General features: G+C 45.7%; 1 protein-coding gene across 1 annotated transcript in view; it reads left to right on the plus strand.

The window, feature by feature from the left end:
* The first annotated feature begins 4,061 nt into the window (after nt 1-4,061).
* Nucleotides 4,062-18,773, plus strand: part of LOC112572720 (adhesion G protein-coupled receptor L2-like) — a 31,115-nt gene continuing 16,403 nt past the window's right edge. Inside the window, exons 1-18 of the mRNA XM_025252546.1 lie at nt 4,062-4,088; nt 4,486-4,592; nt 4,878-5,027; nt 5,343-5,444; nt 5,846-6,053; nt 6,395-6,544; nt 6,723-6,792; nt 6,935-7,064; nt 7,272-7,321; nt 7,535-7,658; nt 8,196-8,305; nt 8,964-9,063; nt 9,495-9,663; nt 10,350-10,413; nt 10,730-10,790; nt 11,333-11,418; nt 11,957-12,083; nt 12,635-12,676. Of these exons, the coding sequence (XP_025108331.1) occupies nt 4,587-4,592; nt 4,878-5,027; nt 5,343-5,444; nt 5,846-6,053; nt 6,395-6,544; nt 6,723-6,792; nt 6,935-7,064; nt 7,272-7,321; nt 7,535-7,658; nt 8,196-8,305; nt 8,964-9,063; nt 9,495-9,663; nt 10,350-10,413; nt 10,730-10,790; nt 11,333-11,418; nt 11,957-12,083; nt 12,635-12,676 (1,749 nt within the window). The 5' untranslated portion in view covers nt 4,062-4,088; nt 4,486-4,586. The remainder of the gene's footprint in view (nt 4,089-4,485; nt 4,593-4,877; nt 5,028-5,342; nt 5,445-5,845; nt 6,054-6,394; nt 6,545-6,722; nt 6,793-6,934; nt 7,065-7,271; nt 7,322-7,534; nt 7,659-8,195; nt 8,306-8,963; nt 9,064-9,494; nt 9,664-10,349; nt 10,414-10,729; nt 10,791-11,332; nt 11,419-11,956; nt 12,084-12,634; nt 12,677-18,773) is intronic.

Raw genomic sequence — 18,773 nt, forward strand, 5'->3', positions numbered from 1 at the left:
TTTTCCGTGATTTAGAGTTGTCTAACGTGATTTCCGCGAGTTCTTTTCTGATAGGAAATCAGTGATTGCTTATTCAAACTATTTTTAAACCACTGTAAACTGGACTGTAGTCAGCCTGCTGGAAACTATTTTTCAAAATTTACGAAAAGTGGTGAAAATGTTCGGAAAGGAGAACAAGAAACAAAATTAACAGGCATGCACAAGTAAACACCTCCGAGCCTCTCTTGTGTTTCAGGTTTCCTTCAAACCTTTGTCCAGTCTCCGGAAGCCATTTGGACCCGAAAAAAGTAGTCGATTGCGTCCCTTGTCTCCATCATGGCCGGCAATTTTTGGAAACGATCTCTTCGCTGCTGATGACCCTTTGTGCGACTGTCAGATTGTTTTTCCGACCTCCCTGATTGAAGAGTGAAGCTGAGACTCGCCATCACTTGTGACAGAGACCGAGATTGACCCACCACCTCTCCTCCAATCGGGGGATGGCTGTGTGCGACACTCATTCTCCCTGAACTGCCTGCCGCTTACCCACAGCACTCCTGACAGCGGGGTCAGCAGCAGGGTCAGCAGTGTCTTCCTGCGCGGAGATGGATGTGAGATGGATGGCCGACTGTCTGGCCTGGATTTTTCTTCTTGTTCTCCGGTCAGGTGGGATCAAGCTTTATTGTCCAACCTCGATAAGTACAACCTGCTCACAATGCTGAAGACTACCGTACAAAACCATGATGACACTACCTACACACCCACGCTTCTCCACTTATTTGTATCTTGACTTACTTCCAGGCAAAACATTATTCTACTCTGCAAGTTAAATGCATCCAAGTGAACCGTGATACAGTTTATTATTTAATCATTAATTTAAACCTGATCTATGAAATAAGCTATTGAATAAATTTAAAGCACTTAAAAAAAGGAAAATACTTTGTGGGACTTCACAGCCACTAGACTATTGCCACCCTGATGTACCATGTGTTGTGTACAGTGGCCGGACAGAACTCGCCGGACCCGCGCATAGACTCGCAGTGTCTGGAGACCTACTACACCCTCCCCAAGTGCATCGACCACCCTGATGGCTATGGCTGTGAGTGCGGCCCTGGCTTCCACTGGAACACTAAAATGTGCATGTGTGAGTCGCGCTGCCTTGTGGGACGGTCCTTTTTGTCTACAGTTGTAATGATTAGGTGTGGGAGGCGTGTGAGAGTCGAAGAAAATGATGTGCTTAGTTCATTTCTGGAAAAGGGTGTGAAAGGGGGGAGGGTGCCTAAGAATGTGCAGATGGACAAGAGACAAAGTCTGACTTCAGTGTGTGAGAGCTCCACTGACGAAATCTACTTAAATAATTCTTATGCAAAAGGTTTGTACGTATGTTCCAAGTCTGCAGATCTCCGGTCCTTTGATAACTTAATGATTATTTCCTGACTCTGAGATCAGGGTATCCGGCATATGGAGTTCTCTTGATGTATCGAGCGGTTTTTGTTTTTGTTTTCTTTTGCATGCGTGTTGAGCCTTTTGAAGTTTGGGGCACTTTGTCCTGTTGTTTTTAAAATGTCCAATTGCGCAGTGTCCTGCTTTGCAGCATCTGCCATCGACTCAAGGTTCGAATTCAAAGTGGACGATCCCACCCCGGTACACGTTACTTCTGGGTAGAGCTTTCCCCAAACTCAGCGAGTTCACCGTGGCCTTCTGGATCAACGTCAGCAACCCCGCACATCCGGGTACCGTCTTGTCTTACCGGCACGCGGACAGCCCCAATGTCATGCGCTTCCTAAGCGGACCGAAGCTGACCTTTGACATCTGGGGTCAAAGGCAGGTGACACAGACGGTCCTCATTCCCCACGAACTGGTGCATATCGCTTGGAGCTGGTCCTCTAAAGGTGAATGTTTTATTATTTTTTTTTTATAAAGTTTATTGCCTTCACCAGCGACCATTAGTGGACAAGTGGGTTAGCCTCTCTCTCACACACACACACACAGACAAGAAAGGTCTTCTATACCTCCCACATTCAGTCAATCATTGACTACGCCTCCGCTGTCTGGGACTCTGCAAGTGGAACTTCCATGAAACCTCTGGACGTGTTCACAGGCGAGCAATCAAAGCCGTTCAGCTGAAACCAAAAATAAACCCAAATGACTTCATGTCTCTGGGCGTCCTTCCTCGTGCTTTGAACTTTGTCTCCCTGACCCTTGACCCGCCTGCCGACGTCTTTCCTGGAGCAACTAGCGGTTACCATTCATGCATGCGGTGCTGTGCCTGAGCACTCACACGCACGTGTTCACACGCTACAAAGTCCCTCGGGTGAGCTCAGTACTGCTGCCATACCAGCCGCCTGGCTGCACCACATCGCTGTAATTATTTAATTTGCTGCACGAGCCCGCACGCACACATACACACCCATACCCACACACACACTAAAATCCCTCTACAAGAAGTATTTCTTACCTGTCCGGTGACCATTTGTTTCAGACGGTACTTGGCAATTGTTTAAGAACGGTGTGAGGGTGGAATCCGGCAAACTGAATGTGAAGCAGGGTATTCCCGCTGGTGGCGAGTTCATCCTGGGTCAGTCATCAAAAGCTGGCGTATCCTTTGATGTCACTTATGCTCTGGAAGGTAGGCTTCTGATGTCATCCACACTCTACAGGTGAATCCTTCAATCCAATACCCTCCACACCTACCACAATATTTAAGTTGTTACGGAGAACTTTGAGTCTTACTTGAGTAGCGGCCGGGGGGGGGGGAGCACTCCTCTTCCTGACTTGTAGTTATTGGCAACCATTGACTTTAAAGTAAATCCGTGAAAAATCCGTTTCTCCGCACATATATGATTTCCTACATACTCAGTTCATCTAGCCGTCAGGTAACATTTTTGATTGTTCATAAATTGCGATTACCTTTTTATATAAATAAAAATATAAATTCTAGGGGACAGATTACCTGAGGAATTTATATGTTGGGAATTGTTGTAGGTGACCTCTCTCACTTCAATATCTGGAATTTCACTTTACCTGGCGAAGAAGTCAGGTACCTGGCTTCCAGTTGCACCTTCCAATACTGCGGCAACGCCGTGCAGTGGGTAGAGTTCCGGGCTGGTACCCGGGGTGACATCAGAATGAGATGGCCATCTGGAATCTTTAGTAAGTGATTATTGTACACGAGCCTTATTTTATACTTCTTTGTTTAATATCTTGATCCTGCTGTAGCCATGCTGCATGTATATCTTTGTGTGTGTGTGTGTCTGTGTGTTAATGTGTGTGTGTGTGTGTTAATGTGTGTGTGTGTGTGTGTGTGTGTGTGTGTGTGTGTGTGTGTGTGTGTGTGTGTCATGTCTTTGTGTTAATGTGTGTGTCTGTGTCATATCTTATTGTAAAGCTCTAAGGTGTGAGTGTAGAGTTGCTATTATTTGTAATATCAGGGGAGAGACTACAGTGGCTACACACACTGAATGGCGTGCTGACAGTTATTACTGCTGATCCTCTACTGATGCCATTATGTATATATCGGTAGGGTTCTTTCATACATAGCGTGCTGACAGACAGCCTGACAACAAACCTCGCAGCTTATCTTTCCCGTTCTTTCAGATCCGGAGAGTGTTTCCTGTTTTTCTGAGAGGGACGCTGGAGTTTCGTGCGACAAGTCTTGCAGCAGCCGCATCGGTAAGTGCAGCCAGCAGCCTCCGTGTTGTCCTCCTCCCCTACAACTGGGGACATCAAACATCTGTCAGTGTCCACAGCCAGCAGCCTCCGTGTTGTCCCCCTCCCCTACAGCTGAGGACATCAAACATCTGTCAGTGTCCACAGTTCAGCCAACAGCCTCCATCTTTGATTGTCCACAGAAATCCGTTGAAAATATACTGGTAGACAAAGGGTAGTCACCAGTCACCAGTCACAGATAGTGTAAGAATGTAAACAGCCACCTTTACAGGTGTAGCCTTGTGATCGTTCTGTTGCTTCTTGCTGTCTGTGAAACAGGTGCTCAGTGCAACGCGGAGATCAAAGAGAACATTCCGTGGGGTCGTCAGCCAGCGCAGCAGAACGTCAGCGTCGACTGTCCAGGTGAAAAAGGACGACATCAGACAACACCACGACTGTCGTAGGTGAGACCATGTCCCCACTGTGGATGTCCCCACACTCGTAGGCAGGATAGTGTCAGCAGAGAATACAGGAATGAAACATATCATGAGTGTGCTTACCTGTTGTGCTATCTGCACTGGTGCAAGTTTTCCAGTCTCTCTAGAGGGAGTAAGCTGTAAGAGGTTCAGTGTGTCAAGAGCACTTCCGCTTCCTCACCCCCGTTAACATTCTTTGATAAATCAGGAAACAATCACTGAAGGGTAAAGAAACAGAACTTTTCGGCTTCTCGTCCAAACTTTTTCTCTCAGCTGAACTGTTAAACTACAAGGCTCAGAGCTTTACTGACAAACCTTAATGACCTTTGATCTTTACGTTCGTTGCATGGATTTAAAATCATGGGACCTTCACCTTTCCACGCAGCCCAGGCCACAAGGTCATGCCTTCTGCAAGGCACCGACGATGGAGTTTGGCAGGAGCCCTACATCGATGACTGCATCTCCGATGAGCTGCTGGACCTGAAGATGAAGGTGAGAAAGTGAATAGTGTCGGCAATGTCTTAGACAAAGGTTTGTTTAGGTAAGGAGGGCTGTGTACTAAGGTGAGGCGGGGACTAAGGCCTGGAGGTCATATGTAAGAGCTTTATAAGAAATAAAAGTATATTCACTGATGTAAATGTTTCCTTAGAAGTGGATGAACTTATTTATTCAAATTCATCTTGTTTATTCCATGAAAAGCGGATGTAGTTTCTTTGTAATCTTCTGATATCATTGTCTGGCCTAGAGACTAAAGGTCAGTCTGGTGGTCGCTTCCAGTTCCAGACACTGGCTGAGGGCTGGCTGGACCAGGCCCAGGTGCTGCGACTGGCTGAGAGGCTGCTGAACCACACAGAGGAGCACACCTACACCAACCCCATCGACATCGCCACCGTCATTCATCTGCTCTCGCTTCTCGTCAGCACTCAGGTAAGTACACCACAGACACGAATATCATTGGGTGGCAGAAACTGACCCTGCCATCAAGATCAGCTTTGGCAATGGGGGCAGAGATGTTGTTTGATGTTATGTCGTTGTTGACTGTGGTGGTGATGGAGTAGGTGGTGAAAGACTACGCCAACAGTGATAACAAAGGATTTGTGTCAATTGTTTTTTTTCATTTTTTAGCTGGTGGTGTTTGTGTTCCACACAGTCTGATTCGGTTGATTTGCTAGCGGTGTCATGCCTCCTGTACCAGTCTTGTTATAAGGGATGACACCTCAGGCTGTAAACCCTTGGCTGCAGGGTGAGCGACCGCAAACAGTTTCCTGGAGCGAGCACGGGCAGCGCTTCGCCAGGGCGCAAGAAATCTACCCGACCTTTAACCAGACACTGACCTTCTGCGAGGTGTGTTGTTCTCCTGACTTCTTCTGCGACCACCCCTCCCCCAAACACAAACACTCTTCTCTCTCTTTCTCTCGTAAAGGGACATAATCTGATGGAACAATAGCTGTGTACATTACCTTTCTATACTGCTTGCTGAGTTGTCTGCTCCGTGCTCTCTTCACTAACTAGGGTTTTTTGTTGTAGACCACGTGATCACTTGCAGCCAGGAATGGTGAACGTTTTGTATTTCCTTCCCACACATAAAAGTGTTTGGAGCTACCTAGTGAACGAGCCTTGTTGGGAAAATATGTACACTTATGCAAAGCACTCCAAGACCTCCAGATCACACACACACACCATATGAAAATTTTATTTTGATACTGGTGAACCCTCTTGACCTGTCACATAATCCCTGTTTGTAGATGGTGTCGCGGATTGTCAACAATCTTCTGAGACCCAAGAACGAAGTGGGTTGGAACGCAACCCAACCTTCAGGGTCAGAGGGCGACAACCTGATGCGAGTCATGCATAACTTCGCAGACGCCATCAGCAGGTCTCTCATCTATCACATCATCGACGGACGAGTCATCCTGGCCAACGCCCATATTTATCAGTACCACGAGTATATCGGTAAGTACATTCTTGTTTGTTTACAAGGATGTAACTTCTGACAGCTTCTTGCGGTGTTTACAGCAGCACTCGACCTCAACAAATTTTATCTATCCTACTCGTAAGCGGATTAAACCTTGAATATTTGTGTAAAGCTGGCTTTGTTGCTAGATTTGTCTTTATGTTTGATAATGTAATCAGTACAGACATAAATTGTCCTTTGAATTTTTTTAAAACAAAGTACATGTATATTTCAAACATACGGAAGTCCATTGTATCCGAAGTATGTCTGACATGAAGGAACTACAAATAAAGTGTCTCTGACACGAGCTGTGAGGTCGATTCTTGTGTTCGTGTCCCAGAAGTGAAAATCATCACACAGTGGGTGGAGAAGGTGAGCGGGGTGGAGTTTCCTAGCGACAGTGATGTCTCAGAACATGGAATGGACAGGACTTCGGGCTTCCTCAGCATCAAGAAGGAGGAGCTTGTTACCAACCTGACCAAGAACACGGGTAACAGAAACACACACACACACAAACACACAAACACACACACACACACACACACACACACACACACACACACACACACAGAGGAAACAAGCACACGCACACACACACACCTTCGCTGTGTGATACTAATGTTAGATGACCTCATAGGTTAAAGGAACCTCTTATTTTTTGTTTCCAGTGTTCTACGGCATCTCCGTGTTCAGGTATAAAAACCTGGCCAAAGTTCTACCTTCTCACGACGTTCACAGGTAAGAAACAGCGAACAAAGGCTCGTGATATTCGGGTGGGTACCTTATTCCATAACATTTATTGACAATGACGAGTCTTTACTGACAGTTCAGACAGACATGGTAAAAACATTTTCCTCACACCAGGATTTGTTTAATCCAGTCGCACAAAAGAAGATTGGGTAAATTCTCCTGTCATGGCTTTCTACCTGCACCAGGCTGACCTCAATGTCAACTGCAGCCCGAGCCCTTACTCTGACGAGGGGATCAGCATACACCTGCCTGTGTTGGATGTAAGAGATCTTATGTTCATTAGTGTTCACACAAGTCCACAGTCATATTTTAAGTTTATAGCTGATTTGGCCTACCTCTTATTTGAGAAAGTTCAAATGTGGCTAGTGGTTCGTTTAACGACCAGTTCTGACCATGTCACGTGGCATTTCATAGATTAATGTGGTTTCACTTAGTCACTCTTGTGTCTTTGCAAATTTTCTGTGCAGACCTTCAACATCTCCAACCCAGAATGTGTCCGGCTTGTTCACGCACAAAAGTAAGTAACTGTTACAACACACTCGCTAACTCACTCATTTATTCATGCACGCACACACACACTTACTCTTTCCGATCCTTCCCCAGTCATCCCTCCCACACTCCCTTAGTAACAATACCGAAGGTGCATGATTTATGTTGGTTTTGTCATCTTAATTTCCTGGTCCATGGTGTCATTCTCTGCTCTCTCGCGTGGCTGGCTTGTGGTTTGCAGGAAACGCCAGTGGCGCTGGTCGACTCAGCACTGCACGCTCAAACAGTTCGACCTGCACTCCACCACGTGCTGCTGCGACGAGACCGGCGTGTTCGCCGTCACCACCGACATGTACAACGACAACGTCAGTAGCACGTCGTGGCACCGCCACCGTTGTGTTTTCGTGTGCAGCAAGCAACGCTGTTCACACTGCACCTACTCCACAGCCTACTAATCTGCTCCTTCTCTTTTATCGTCCCTGTGTGTGTCTTTGCTCCTCAGGCTTTTATGGCATCTGTGACTCATTACATAATTGTTCGCACTGCCCTGCAATTAATAATCAGATACATTAGGTCGGCTTATCAGAGCGAATTATATTTCTCTTGCATGTATGAAAATCGCTTGTTGCCTAGGGCACAATTAACCTTAAAATGTTTTATTAGAATTATTTGTTGTATTAAGCCGCTTCATTGCTTTAATAATTGTCATCACTTTAATTGGGTCTTTGGCCCCCATTTGAACAATTATCTCCTGGCATTCTGTTGGAATAGTGTTTAAGCGTTGATCCCGGTGGCATACATTTCTCATTGAAGCTCCATTGAAATAAAAGTTTATGTGTATATAACACGATAGAGAGATTGGTGTCGTGGTGCTCCACTACTATTTGCTGTCCTCTGTGCAGTGGGACAAGGGAGACAAGAGGCCGCAGCTTCTGAACTTCGCGTCCTACTTTGGTTGCGCCGCCTCCGCCACCATGTGTCTGCTCACCTGCGCCATTCACGTTTACCTGAAGTGAGGTCACGCTAATGACTGTCCAGGTTAAACTACAATTCTCCCCTACCTCCCCAACACCAGACACGGTGATACTAATAACGTCTACATGAGAAAAGGTCATACTGCTGAATGTCAGGGTCACACTACTCACTACTAACCCTTGTCAGGTCTCGCTACTGAGTATCTAAGGTCGAACTGCTCCCTCGCCCTCTCCTCGCGTCTTCTTGAGATGAGGTCACAGGAATAGAATTATTAATAGCAGGGACAGATTTAGCTTTTATAAGTCAGTTAAGTCTGCCACACAAGAAGATGTTTTCAATTTAGATATTAATAGATTCACTAGAAATGTGTCACATCGATGAAGTGACTTAGAAGTCTATGAATACATTTGCTGTTTAATTAAAATTAATTTCTTACCTGACATTAGTGATGGTGGTTGTGGCCTCCTATTACCAGAAAATCTTTCACTTGTTTACAAGTGGTTGAAAAATTGTTTTCTCCATCGTAATGTCAGGCATTTTTGAACACACACACATGCACTCCAGAGTGCATGTGGGGCGGGTGGCGAGAGGCAGTCACTGGTGCATGTCGGGATGTAGGCTGTCCGTGACAAGTCACCAGCTTTCACAGGTGATAATGACTGGCCTTGACCATGAAGTGACCTTTTTGTTTACAGGACATCTTCGACAACAGCCGCTCTCCACAGAAACTTCTCCGTGTCCACCTCGCTGAGCCAGCTCGCCTTCATGTTTGGCATCGATCGCTATGACAACCAGGTAAGCACATCGCAGCCCGAGCGGAACACTTTGCAGAGATCTTCCTCTTCTTACTTTAACAGACTACCACTAGACAGTCATTATAACATGTGTGTGCTGCTGAGTGCGCGTGTATTAGTGTCCGTTTGCAGGTATGTGTGTGAGTGTGAACAATAAGTTAAGTGAAACACTGAGTTTGTTCACAGAGGGAACAGTAAGCTCATCTACTACACTGCTGTAAAGTAAAAGACGAAAATGGTGAAATTAATACTAAGCAGACTACAAGTTTGTACTCTTATTATTGTTTTACCCGAGGTTTGTATAGTGTTCAGTATCAATATTTCTAGAGGTGACGGTCTGCCTCACTCACCACTCGTATGTTATGTACATCGTTACTCAGCTTTAGGAGTGAGCACCATTCATGTCACCTATGTCCACCTGTCCATCTGCAGCTGGTGTGCCAGGCCTTCGCCGTCCTGCTCCACTATTTCTTCCTGTCTTCCTACTGTTGGCTGATGAACGAAGCCTTCAACCTGTACATTGTCATCACGTACTCGGCGCACTCCAACAACAACCTCGCGGACACGGGCTCCATGTTGCGCTACTACGTGCTTGGATGGGGTGGGTGTGGGGTGGGTCTGGGTGGGTGTGGGGTGGGTGTGGGTGTGGTGTGGTGTGGTGTGGTGTGGTGTGGGTGTGGGGTGGGTGTGGGTGTGGTGTGGTGTGGGGTGGGGTGGGTGTATGTGTGGGGTGGGGATGAGTGTGTGCGTGTGTGAGAGGTCAGGTGTGGCATAAAGCTAAGTACCCCACTGAAGCGATTAGATAAAATTACCCTGATTGTGTTATGATCAGGATATCATCATTAGAGTAATGGCCTGTAATGATCAGGCTAATTTACCCTGATTGTATTGTAAGCCCATAATATTAGTGTAACTGATGTTTGACAAGGTATGCGGCACTCAAGTCAGCACGTGTGGTGAGCAAGTCAAGTAACGGTTCCGCCGGTTGAAGTTTGATCGCGAATCTACTTGAGCAGCGATTAAATAATAAATTTAATGTCTATTATTCTGCCACGATCAAATTCCTTTGTGCACACACACACTTAATGTCTCTCATTCTTTCTATCACACACACACACATTTAGACCTATCCTCGCACACACTCCTACAACCCTGTCACACCTCACTCTTCACATAACACACACACACAGACATGCGCGATGGCGTTGGTGAAGTGTGTGTAGGAGTGTGTGTGTGTGTGAGATTAAGAAATGTATACCTGTAACTCTCTGTCATTGTTGTCTCCAGTTATCCCGGGTGTTCTAGTCGGAGCCTTTGTGGGGACCGCGGACAAATACTACGCTGAAGACATGTGAGTAGGTGTAAACAGTGCGATGGTGTCTGCCCAAGATGACATGTTAGTGATCTCACATTTATTTTTCCTCTGTGCGAACCGTCAGCAGCCAACCATCCTTGTGAACATGCGGGTACAGGTGTCTGCCTAGATATGTCTACAGTGTGTGTGTGTGCTTGATATTTTGAAGAACGGGGATAGCTGGAAATGTGAAGTTGATTTAATCTTTGAAAACTGAATCAGAATTGTTCGTTATTTTGAAAGAGGGTAGGTAGAAGAACTATCTCAAAGCAACACGATGTCCGATCATGTGCCAACGTTTCTTACAACACAGGTGCTGGGTGTCTCCATATCACATCTGGTTATTTCTGGGTCCTGCCATTGGTATTATATGTGTAAGTACTGCTCACCTCACCTTGTGTTAGTGTCAGCTGACTAGCTTATTCACAGCTAGTGTTTATTTACTGTTTTTTTAAATCTACTATGAGCATGATTTCACATGATATTGTCTGTGCTGAGGTGTTGTGTGCATGAGATTAGTAACCGTATCTGTAGACCATGTATTGTTTTTGTACTGAATTCTTGAGTAGATGGTTTAGTTATTGTATGATTTATCTACAGCAAAATAGAAGGTGTATAGTGGAGAAATTATTTTCTTAAGGCTTATTCAGTGTGAGAAGTAGCATATCTTTAAAGTTCGCTCTCCTGTGCTCCTTGCAGGCTGTTCTTCGTGATTACCACTGTATAATCACAAACACCATCCCTTGTCCATTGTTATTAACATACTGTACACACTATTGTCTCCTTACAATGATTCATATACACATCACCAAGGTTGTGAATGTGTTCATTGTGCTGACCATAGACCGAGCCATGCTGGACACCCTGGGTATTCCTTGTTTTGTTTATAATGTCATGGCACTGTCCAATGTTGCAGATAACCATACTTGTACAGATTTTCACAGCGAAAGAACACAACGAAAATTCTTACACCAAGAGTGAGAAGACGAACAAGATTATCACGTGAGTGTTTGAGGGAATGTTGGTGTCCCACCTTCTCTCTCTCTCTTGTCATCTGCGTCCGTGCGAGATACATTGTGTCTGGGTGGGTGTGGGTGTGTACGTGGGTCTGTGCATGTCTATTTGTAAATGCTTGCGTGCACATTAATGTTTAGTGACAGTTATTTAATATAAAAACAATGTAAGCCGCTTGAAACTAAACTGTTTCTTCATTTACAGTTTTTAATCGCTTGTCATAAGGTAGAATGAGGCTTTCTTTGTCTCTTGGCTGATGGATTTACACCCTAAGTTTGTCCTACCCCGAGTGGAAAAACTGACATCTTTATTTCACACATTTCATTGTTCATTCTCTCTCCCTCTCTTGTCTACCTGCCTGCTTCTTCTTTTCTTTGTTTGCTTGTGAGTGGTGTTACAGTGAGTGTGCTGTTCTCGTCTACTCCGCTCTAAGCTCAGCCACCTTCAGTCGCTCATAATTAATGAAAGCACTGATCACGTGCTACACAGCTCATTGATCATCTGACCTCTGGCACCCTGTCTGCAGCATCAACATGAAGGGTCTGTGGATTCAGCTTATCCTCGTCACGGTCTGTTGGTCCTTCGCCTTCATGTCTATCCACATCTACGACCGCATCATCAAGCTTCTCTACGCACTCTTCAACTCTCTCCAGGTACCCCACCCACCCGCACCCTGTCATCACCAAGCATCACTGGCTTCTTCCTGTGTAGATGACTTGACACATGTCTTCCAGTCTTTCTTCTAGTTTTTCTTCTGTATCTTTCCGCATGCAAGTCTATCAGTTTATCTCTCTTCCTATCCTTCCGCCTGCGTGAGCGTGTGTTTGTGAGTGCGTGTACTTGGGTATTTGTATGTTTATTCATACATTATGTTTATGCAAGTGAGTGTGACTGTATGTTTATGTGTGCATGCGTGTATCTGTATGTGTGTGTGTATGGAATATGTGTGTGTGTGTGAATAGGGGCTAATGTATGAGTGTGTACTCGTGTGTGAACGTGAATATGCGGGATTGTAAGTACATGTGTTGGAATTATTAACATCGGTATTATCATCATCATCATTATTGATATTTGGACTGAGGTTTGTTTTACACTGAGTAACCAGTCCTACAGTATTATCACACTGTACCTAGCCTGCACTGACCGCTGGCTGTAGGTTTTTCTGTAGACAGCATGAGGTAACTACTTGCACTATTTCTTGCAGGGGGCCTTTTTTGTCGTCTTCTACCTGTTGCTCCACGAAGAGGCAAGTCTAGCTACCTGTCATAATTTGTGTTTACATACCTTGAAATTTATTTCTTACATTGCCACTTGAGTCTGTGAATTAGTATTCCCGCATTTCCATTTGCCTTAATTAGACAAAACTCTATTTATATTCACAATATGTGGCATGAATACATCATGAACATAATGAGATATATGTATGCACTGTGAATATGTACGGGCAAGAGAACATGTTCTGTTTTTTTTTATCTGTGGTTCTTTAAGAGCCGCATTGTGTGTTTACTAAAAGAATGACCTCCAAAACTTTATTAATATTCCTAGTTCTACAAACATAAAAAATAATTTCATCACATACGTTAAATTCACATAGATAATTATCAATATTTAACATATTTCATGTTTGTACCCAAAGTTCCTTAGCTGTGTACAGTATCAAAATAGGTGCTTAATTCTATTAATGAATTTTTTTAGTGACAAAAACTATGAAAAGGGGTTAACGCACATTAACGTACATTTACAGAGTAATTTGTTTGTGGTTATAACTGATATAACATCCTCACATTGAGCAATGTCAGTTAGATGCCTATAGTAGCAGACAAATCATTTGATTCTGTTTTGCCATTTTCCCCGTTTGGTAATTTTCTGTTACCTCCATTAGCGGTTTTCTAATACCTCTTGAGGCCTGGTGGGTGGTCTGGTTCATGGAGATGACCGTGAGTAGTTCTGTCTCAGTGGCCAGCAACTCTGATCAAGTAGGAAAGAAAGAGATGGTGATGAGGAGGCCACTAGTCGGGTCGTGGGACGATGACCAGAGGTTATTGATAGTTGCAAGACATCCAGAGTGACTGGCATCAAGCGACAGATGACTTGACTTTCATTTCCTGAACAAGCTTACGAGTATTCTACCATTTGACGGTTCAGTCCTGTTACTTCAATACTTATTCAGGACTGTGGGATTTGTTTTAAAGGGGGATATCTAAGATTGTAAATTGTTTTTATTTTGGAAGCTTGTGCTACACTATGAAATGAGTCTTACTCCCTCCTCTCTGTCTCTATTCCTTTTACACACATTCTGTGTGTGTGAGAGAGAGAGAAAGGGAGGGTCACTGATGAGATAACAAGGACCCGAGATGCCCATCGGGGGCGAAACATCTGTCAGACTGAGAGTTTGCGAGAAGCTAGACAGGCTGAGGAACCACCGCTAGGCCGGCATTGTACTTTCTCCCAGCCCTCCCTTCTCCCCTCTTGTCTTGCCCCCTAACCTCCTTAGCAGCTCTTGTACACCCTCTTAGTCAGCGACCCCGGCCCCTCGGTAGGCAACATGGAATTACTTGCAGGAAAATTAGTGGGAGACTCGTCTATTGTAACCGGACCCACACAAAGAAGGTGGTTTTAAGGCTAATCAATTAAGTCCTTGACAGTTGGCGACCTGCCGTTGCCAGAGAGAATCGTCTTAACTTGATTTGGTCAACATGGTGCCTGCTTCCTGACGAGCCGATGACCATGTGGTCACCCCATTAGGGAAATGGAGGAATGTTTGTGGATGACCATGTGATCCACCGCTACGAGGACTGAATGTTTGCCAGTTGCTAGGTTGATTCTACAGTTAAAGTTTCATGAAAATCTTGCTAAGTCATGCATCAATAATTAACAGTGGAATGTATATTCTTGCTCGCCCCAGTATATAATTAACAGTAACTGTTGGGATGATTTTTCTTTGTTTCGTCCTTTTCGTCTATCTGGACAATTGTGTTTTGCTATGTTTACACTGACCGCCATCACCCACCTGTGTACGCACCTGTCCACACACCTGATGTGAGATATCAGCACTAGCAGAATGTCCCTAGTTAAAAATGGGGGTGGTTTATGGGAGGAAGGGGTGAGCACTTCTCGTCACGTGACAGTCACAGGATTTTTCTTTTTCTTTCGATTTTTCATAGAGCTTGATAAGTGGTTTTAGTTGACGATAAAATGTACTTGTTTTTATCTGTTATTGTATCCTACTCAAAGAATGATTTCCTAAAAATTGTTTTGAGGTTAATGCGGAACACAATTTTACATGCGTATTCAACATATCTTCCTTCTCATTTTAATTCCATTTAAATTTAATAAGCATGGTTTTATCGTGTTTTAGACCAGGAAGATTAATTTTTACAGGAAGTTAATATTTGCGTCAAGCTCTTGTGATTGTTGTCGTTGTCGTCGTCGTTGCAAACTCTGGTGGACATACGTGGCTTGTCCTTGTACAATTCGTCTGACACAAATTATTTTTTTTAATTCCTAACTTACTTGTGGCTCACCAACAAACATAGGGAGAAACGTGTCACAAATTACAAAATCGACAGGTAAAATGAAAAGTACTAATTTCTTTCTACTTTAAGATTTATTTATTTTTGCTAAGCGTTACAAACTTCAGTAAAATCATTAGAGCTGGAAAGATTCTGCTTTGTCGAAAGAAATGTTTTAGAACACATTTCAAACTGAAAGCGATGTCCGAAATGTTGTTGATGTACTATGATCTTACAATACGGGCTAATATTTTACTGAACCTTCACCTTTGCCCCTCAGTTTTTCCTGTCTTGACAGCTTGTCTTCACCTCAGAAATCCCGGTCGTCAAACATGTTGTTGTGGTCTGCTGTATGATCCTTGCCCCAAGAGCAAGCAGCATATTGAATAGAAATATTATGAAGGAAACTATGCAAATTTCTTTTGAAAGGGGGATAGGGGATGGAGAAGGAGATGAGAGAAGGAACACGCAACACGAAACATTTCTTTATTCGCTAGTTTCTGTTGGCTGAGTTGTGCTCACTCACACAAGCGACTTCTCCCTCCGTGTGAACCCCGGCTGCCAGCATATGGCGGAACCCAAACCCCTTTCGGAGCAAGACAGACGGACAGGGCAAAAATCACAGCCTGTAAAACACGAAGGGAGTAGGCGGTAGACAGGCAGGTCCCTTTCACCCTGTCACACGACCCTAGCTTATTCGATTCTGTTTAATATCTTCTTTATTAGCGCGATAGAACGTCTGCAAGCGGCCGCCACAATGCCAGGCTTTGTCCTGCCGCCCCACAGCAAGGGAGATAATCAGAACGCGGCCTGCTGCCGACAGATGGCGGGGAAGTGGCGCGGGGTGGTCGCCATTGTCGTCGCTGCGCGTGCGTGTTTCTAGCGCGTATGCTCCTCTCTTAATTTGTCATCGCGCAGGTATTGACTTTGTATTGAGCACCAATGACTTTCTCCTTTCTTGTGCTCTCGTCTCTCGCCACCCCCACCCCTCGTGTTTCTCTGCTTAGCTCTCTACAACAGACGCCCCCACCCCGACTTCTCACCCCACACCCGCGTCACCCTTGTGAAGAGCAAAGCGGGTATCACGCTGGCCGGAAACGGAAAAAAAACCAATTTTCCATGGGCATGCGTGTTTGATGGTAATGACGCCCTCATTCTGCTTGATTCCACGCTTTGATGGAGATATTCTGAATGCGCGCGCACACAGGCACACACACACACATAAGCTTGCACCGGAGAGAGAGAGGAGGGGGCAGGCTGGGTGCAGTCATCCGTGCCTGCGGCGACGCCCTCCTCGTGTCTGTGTTACGGGTGTGCGGCGTTTCACCAGCTACCCCCAAATGACAACCGAGCGGCATTTTTTTTTTCTCTCGTAATGAGCAGAGTGGACGCCAGCCATTGCTCACAGACTTGCAGGACACGACCAAAGCTGTGATTGCAGCAGAACCAAGAACTGATCCACAAGATGAGTTTGGGGGTTTTGTGTCCAAGGTATCAGAATAAAAAACATTTTTTCCTCGAGAATTTCTGGGTTTGATACACGGACCCCTCCCACCATTTCATGCTCAGATTACTTTTAGCTACATCCAAACATTCCATGCTTCTTGCTCAGTCTGAAAGTACGACGATCACTCACTCATTGCCACCTCCTAAGACGGTCGTTATCTACACAGCAATGATCTGCTGGAGACAGTAGAGAGAAGGCGAGTTCATGAAAACAGTTCCAAACACCACCATCGGCCGACTACCACCACTGGCCGAGGTCCAGTCCTCTCACTCAAAGTGAGAAAGCGAGCGATAATCTGGGCTTTGCGGAGGAGCTGGCATTGTCCCCACCCTCCACTCCCAGCTCTCCATCCTTGTCGGTCGATTGCGAGGTTGTCTCGATAAACAGAGACAAGCGTCTTGAAGTGCTCGTAATTCTCCGCCACCAGGAGTCTCGCCCCGCGCGCGAGGTCCGTAATCGCCCCGCGCCCAGACGCACGGCGGACGGAGGACGAATTAGCAGATTATACCCGGGATAAACCTCTCCCCGTCTGACGGCGCGAGATCTTTTACAAGAAGCTGCAGTGGCCTGCCTTGGCCGGCGATCCCTGTGATTAATTTGCAGGAGTGGCCTGTGGCGCGTGCACCATCTGTGTGTTTGATTTACAAAACCCTCGCCATTGTCATTTCTTTTTCTTTTGGTTTTTTCCCCTCCTCACAGACAGGCACGTGTAAGGTAGAGGGAGGGTTGGGGTCTGCGTCCGTTGCCCATGCTTGCACGAGACCTGCACGTGCCCGGCACCCGCCACCAATTGACTTCGCTGCGGCTCATGTGGAGGAGTGAAGTATAAGGGTCTGTGGACGTTTTGTTTTCCATGAGAAAGTATTTGTTTATTTATGTTCGTGTTTTATTAATTTTCTTAATTCTTTCCGTCATGCTTGTCACAGAGATGTGAATGTCCCCACTAACTGTGTAAAGCGAGAAGAAGCTGGAATGCTCTGTAAGTCATTATTATTATTATTGCTATCATTATTATTGCTGGTCAGGGAGGTCAGACACTTCTTATGACAAAGCCCCGGGCCTGAGACTTGTGTCTTATGAACTTGCCTTGGTGACCGTTCCGGCGGCCATATTTCGCGAGGGCTTTAATGTAATTAACGGAGCACTTGGTGAGCCGCTGGTGTTTGACCAGAGTGATGCTTGCACCAAGGGGTGAGGAGACTAGGAGATGAAAAGTTGCCATCGCCTTTAATGGTACCGGGCGATGGCCAGCCGATGCGCCGGGGAGAAAAACAAATAGGAGAAGTTTGTTCTCTCTAATTGCCGGCGAGCACGGCGCCATATTTTCTCATCGCGAACTAAGTTATTGCTGCCAACATCTTAGGGTCGTTGCGACACCAGATGGACCGGCCGCCGGTCGTACGCTTCTGGGCTGTGTTAATTTAACAGGAAAAATGTTTCTTTTCCGCGTCCATCCCTTTCTTTTCTTCTCCTTCTGGACATCATTCATGAAGACAAGGAAGACCATGTTCTCGATCACCACCAAAAGCACTGTGGACTTTCTGGAGTTCTTCTTCATGCCACGTTGTATCTAGGTCGGATAAAACATTTTCAGCCCTTCTCGCCTGTATGAAAAATAGTCTGAAAGAAAGTAGTCACGATTATTGCCTACAGATACATGGAAGGAGAAAAGGAAGCCCTACTTACTGAAGCATTCCTTCCTTCACCATCTGAAGACAGTCAGTCTTTTTTATCGTCAGCCTGCGCTTCAAGAAATCCTGTCTCAGGAAAAAGTTCTTTTCCGAAGTTGCGTTACCGCACGTCTACCCCTCCAGCTCCCTCGCCCCCTCCACCTTCCTCCCACCCCACCCCTGTCTTCTGTTACCCTCTCCTTCCCTTGGTTTTAACACTGCACACGACACAAAGGCTAGTCGCGCAGTCTCTGGGCCTAAGGACTTGGCGAAAGGGAAGTAATCCCTCAAATCATCTCCCATGTCGTCAGGCCGGTCCAAGATCAGCCCAGTGTCGAGGTTCTATTCGGTTTGGCCATGCTCACGGCTAATGCGAGCGGACACGGCGGGGGGATAATTGGATCTCACCTTCCGAGTCAGCATCTGCTCAATTTTACGTGTCATCCCGCTGCTTAGGGCCGGGTGGCGGGGCGCGGGCAACTGTCCGTCTCCATCTTGCTTGTTGACGGCCGGCATCTCGCCGTACTGCCGACGTAGTTGAGAGGGAAATGCAACGTCTGTGTTGGGATCTTTTTTTCCTTTTGTCTTTTTCTTTCCTTCGTACCCTCCCTCTCTGCCCCTCCACTCGTGCTTCTGAAACCTTTCCAAAACAAC

This window comes from Pomacea canaliculata, linkage group LG1, assembly GCF_003073045.1.
Source record: "Pomacea canaliculata isolate SZHN2017 linkage group LG1, ASM307304v1, whole genome shotgun sequence".
Taxonomy (NCBI): domain Eukaryota; kingdom Metazoa; phylum Mollusca; class Gastropoda; order Architaenioglossa; family Ampullariidae; genus Pomacea; species Pomacea canaliculata.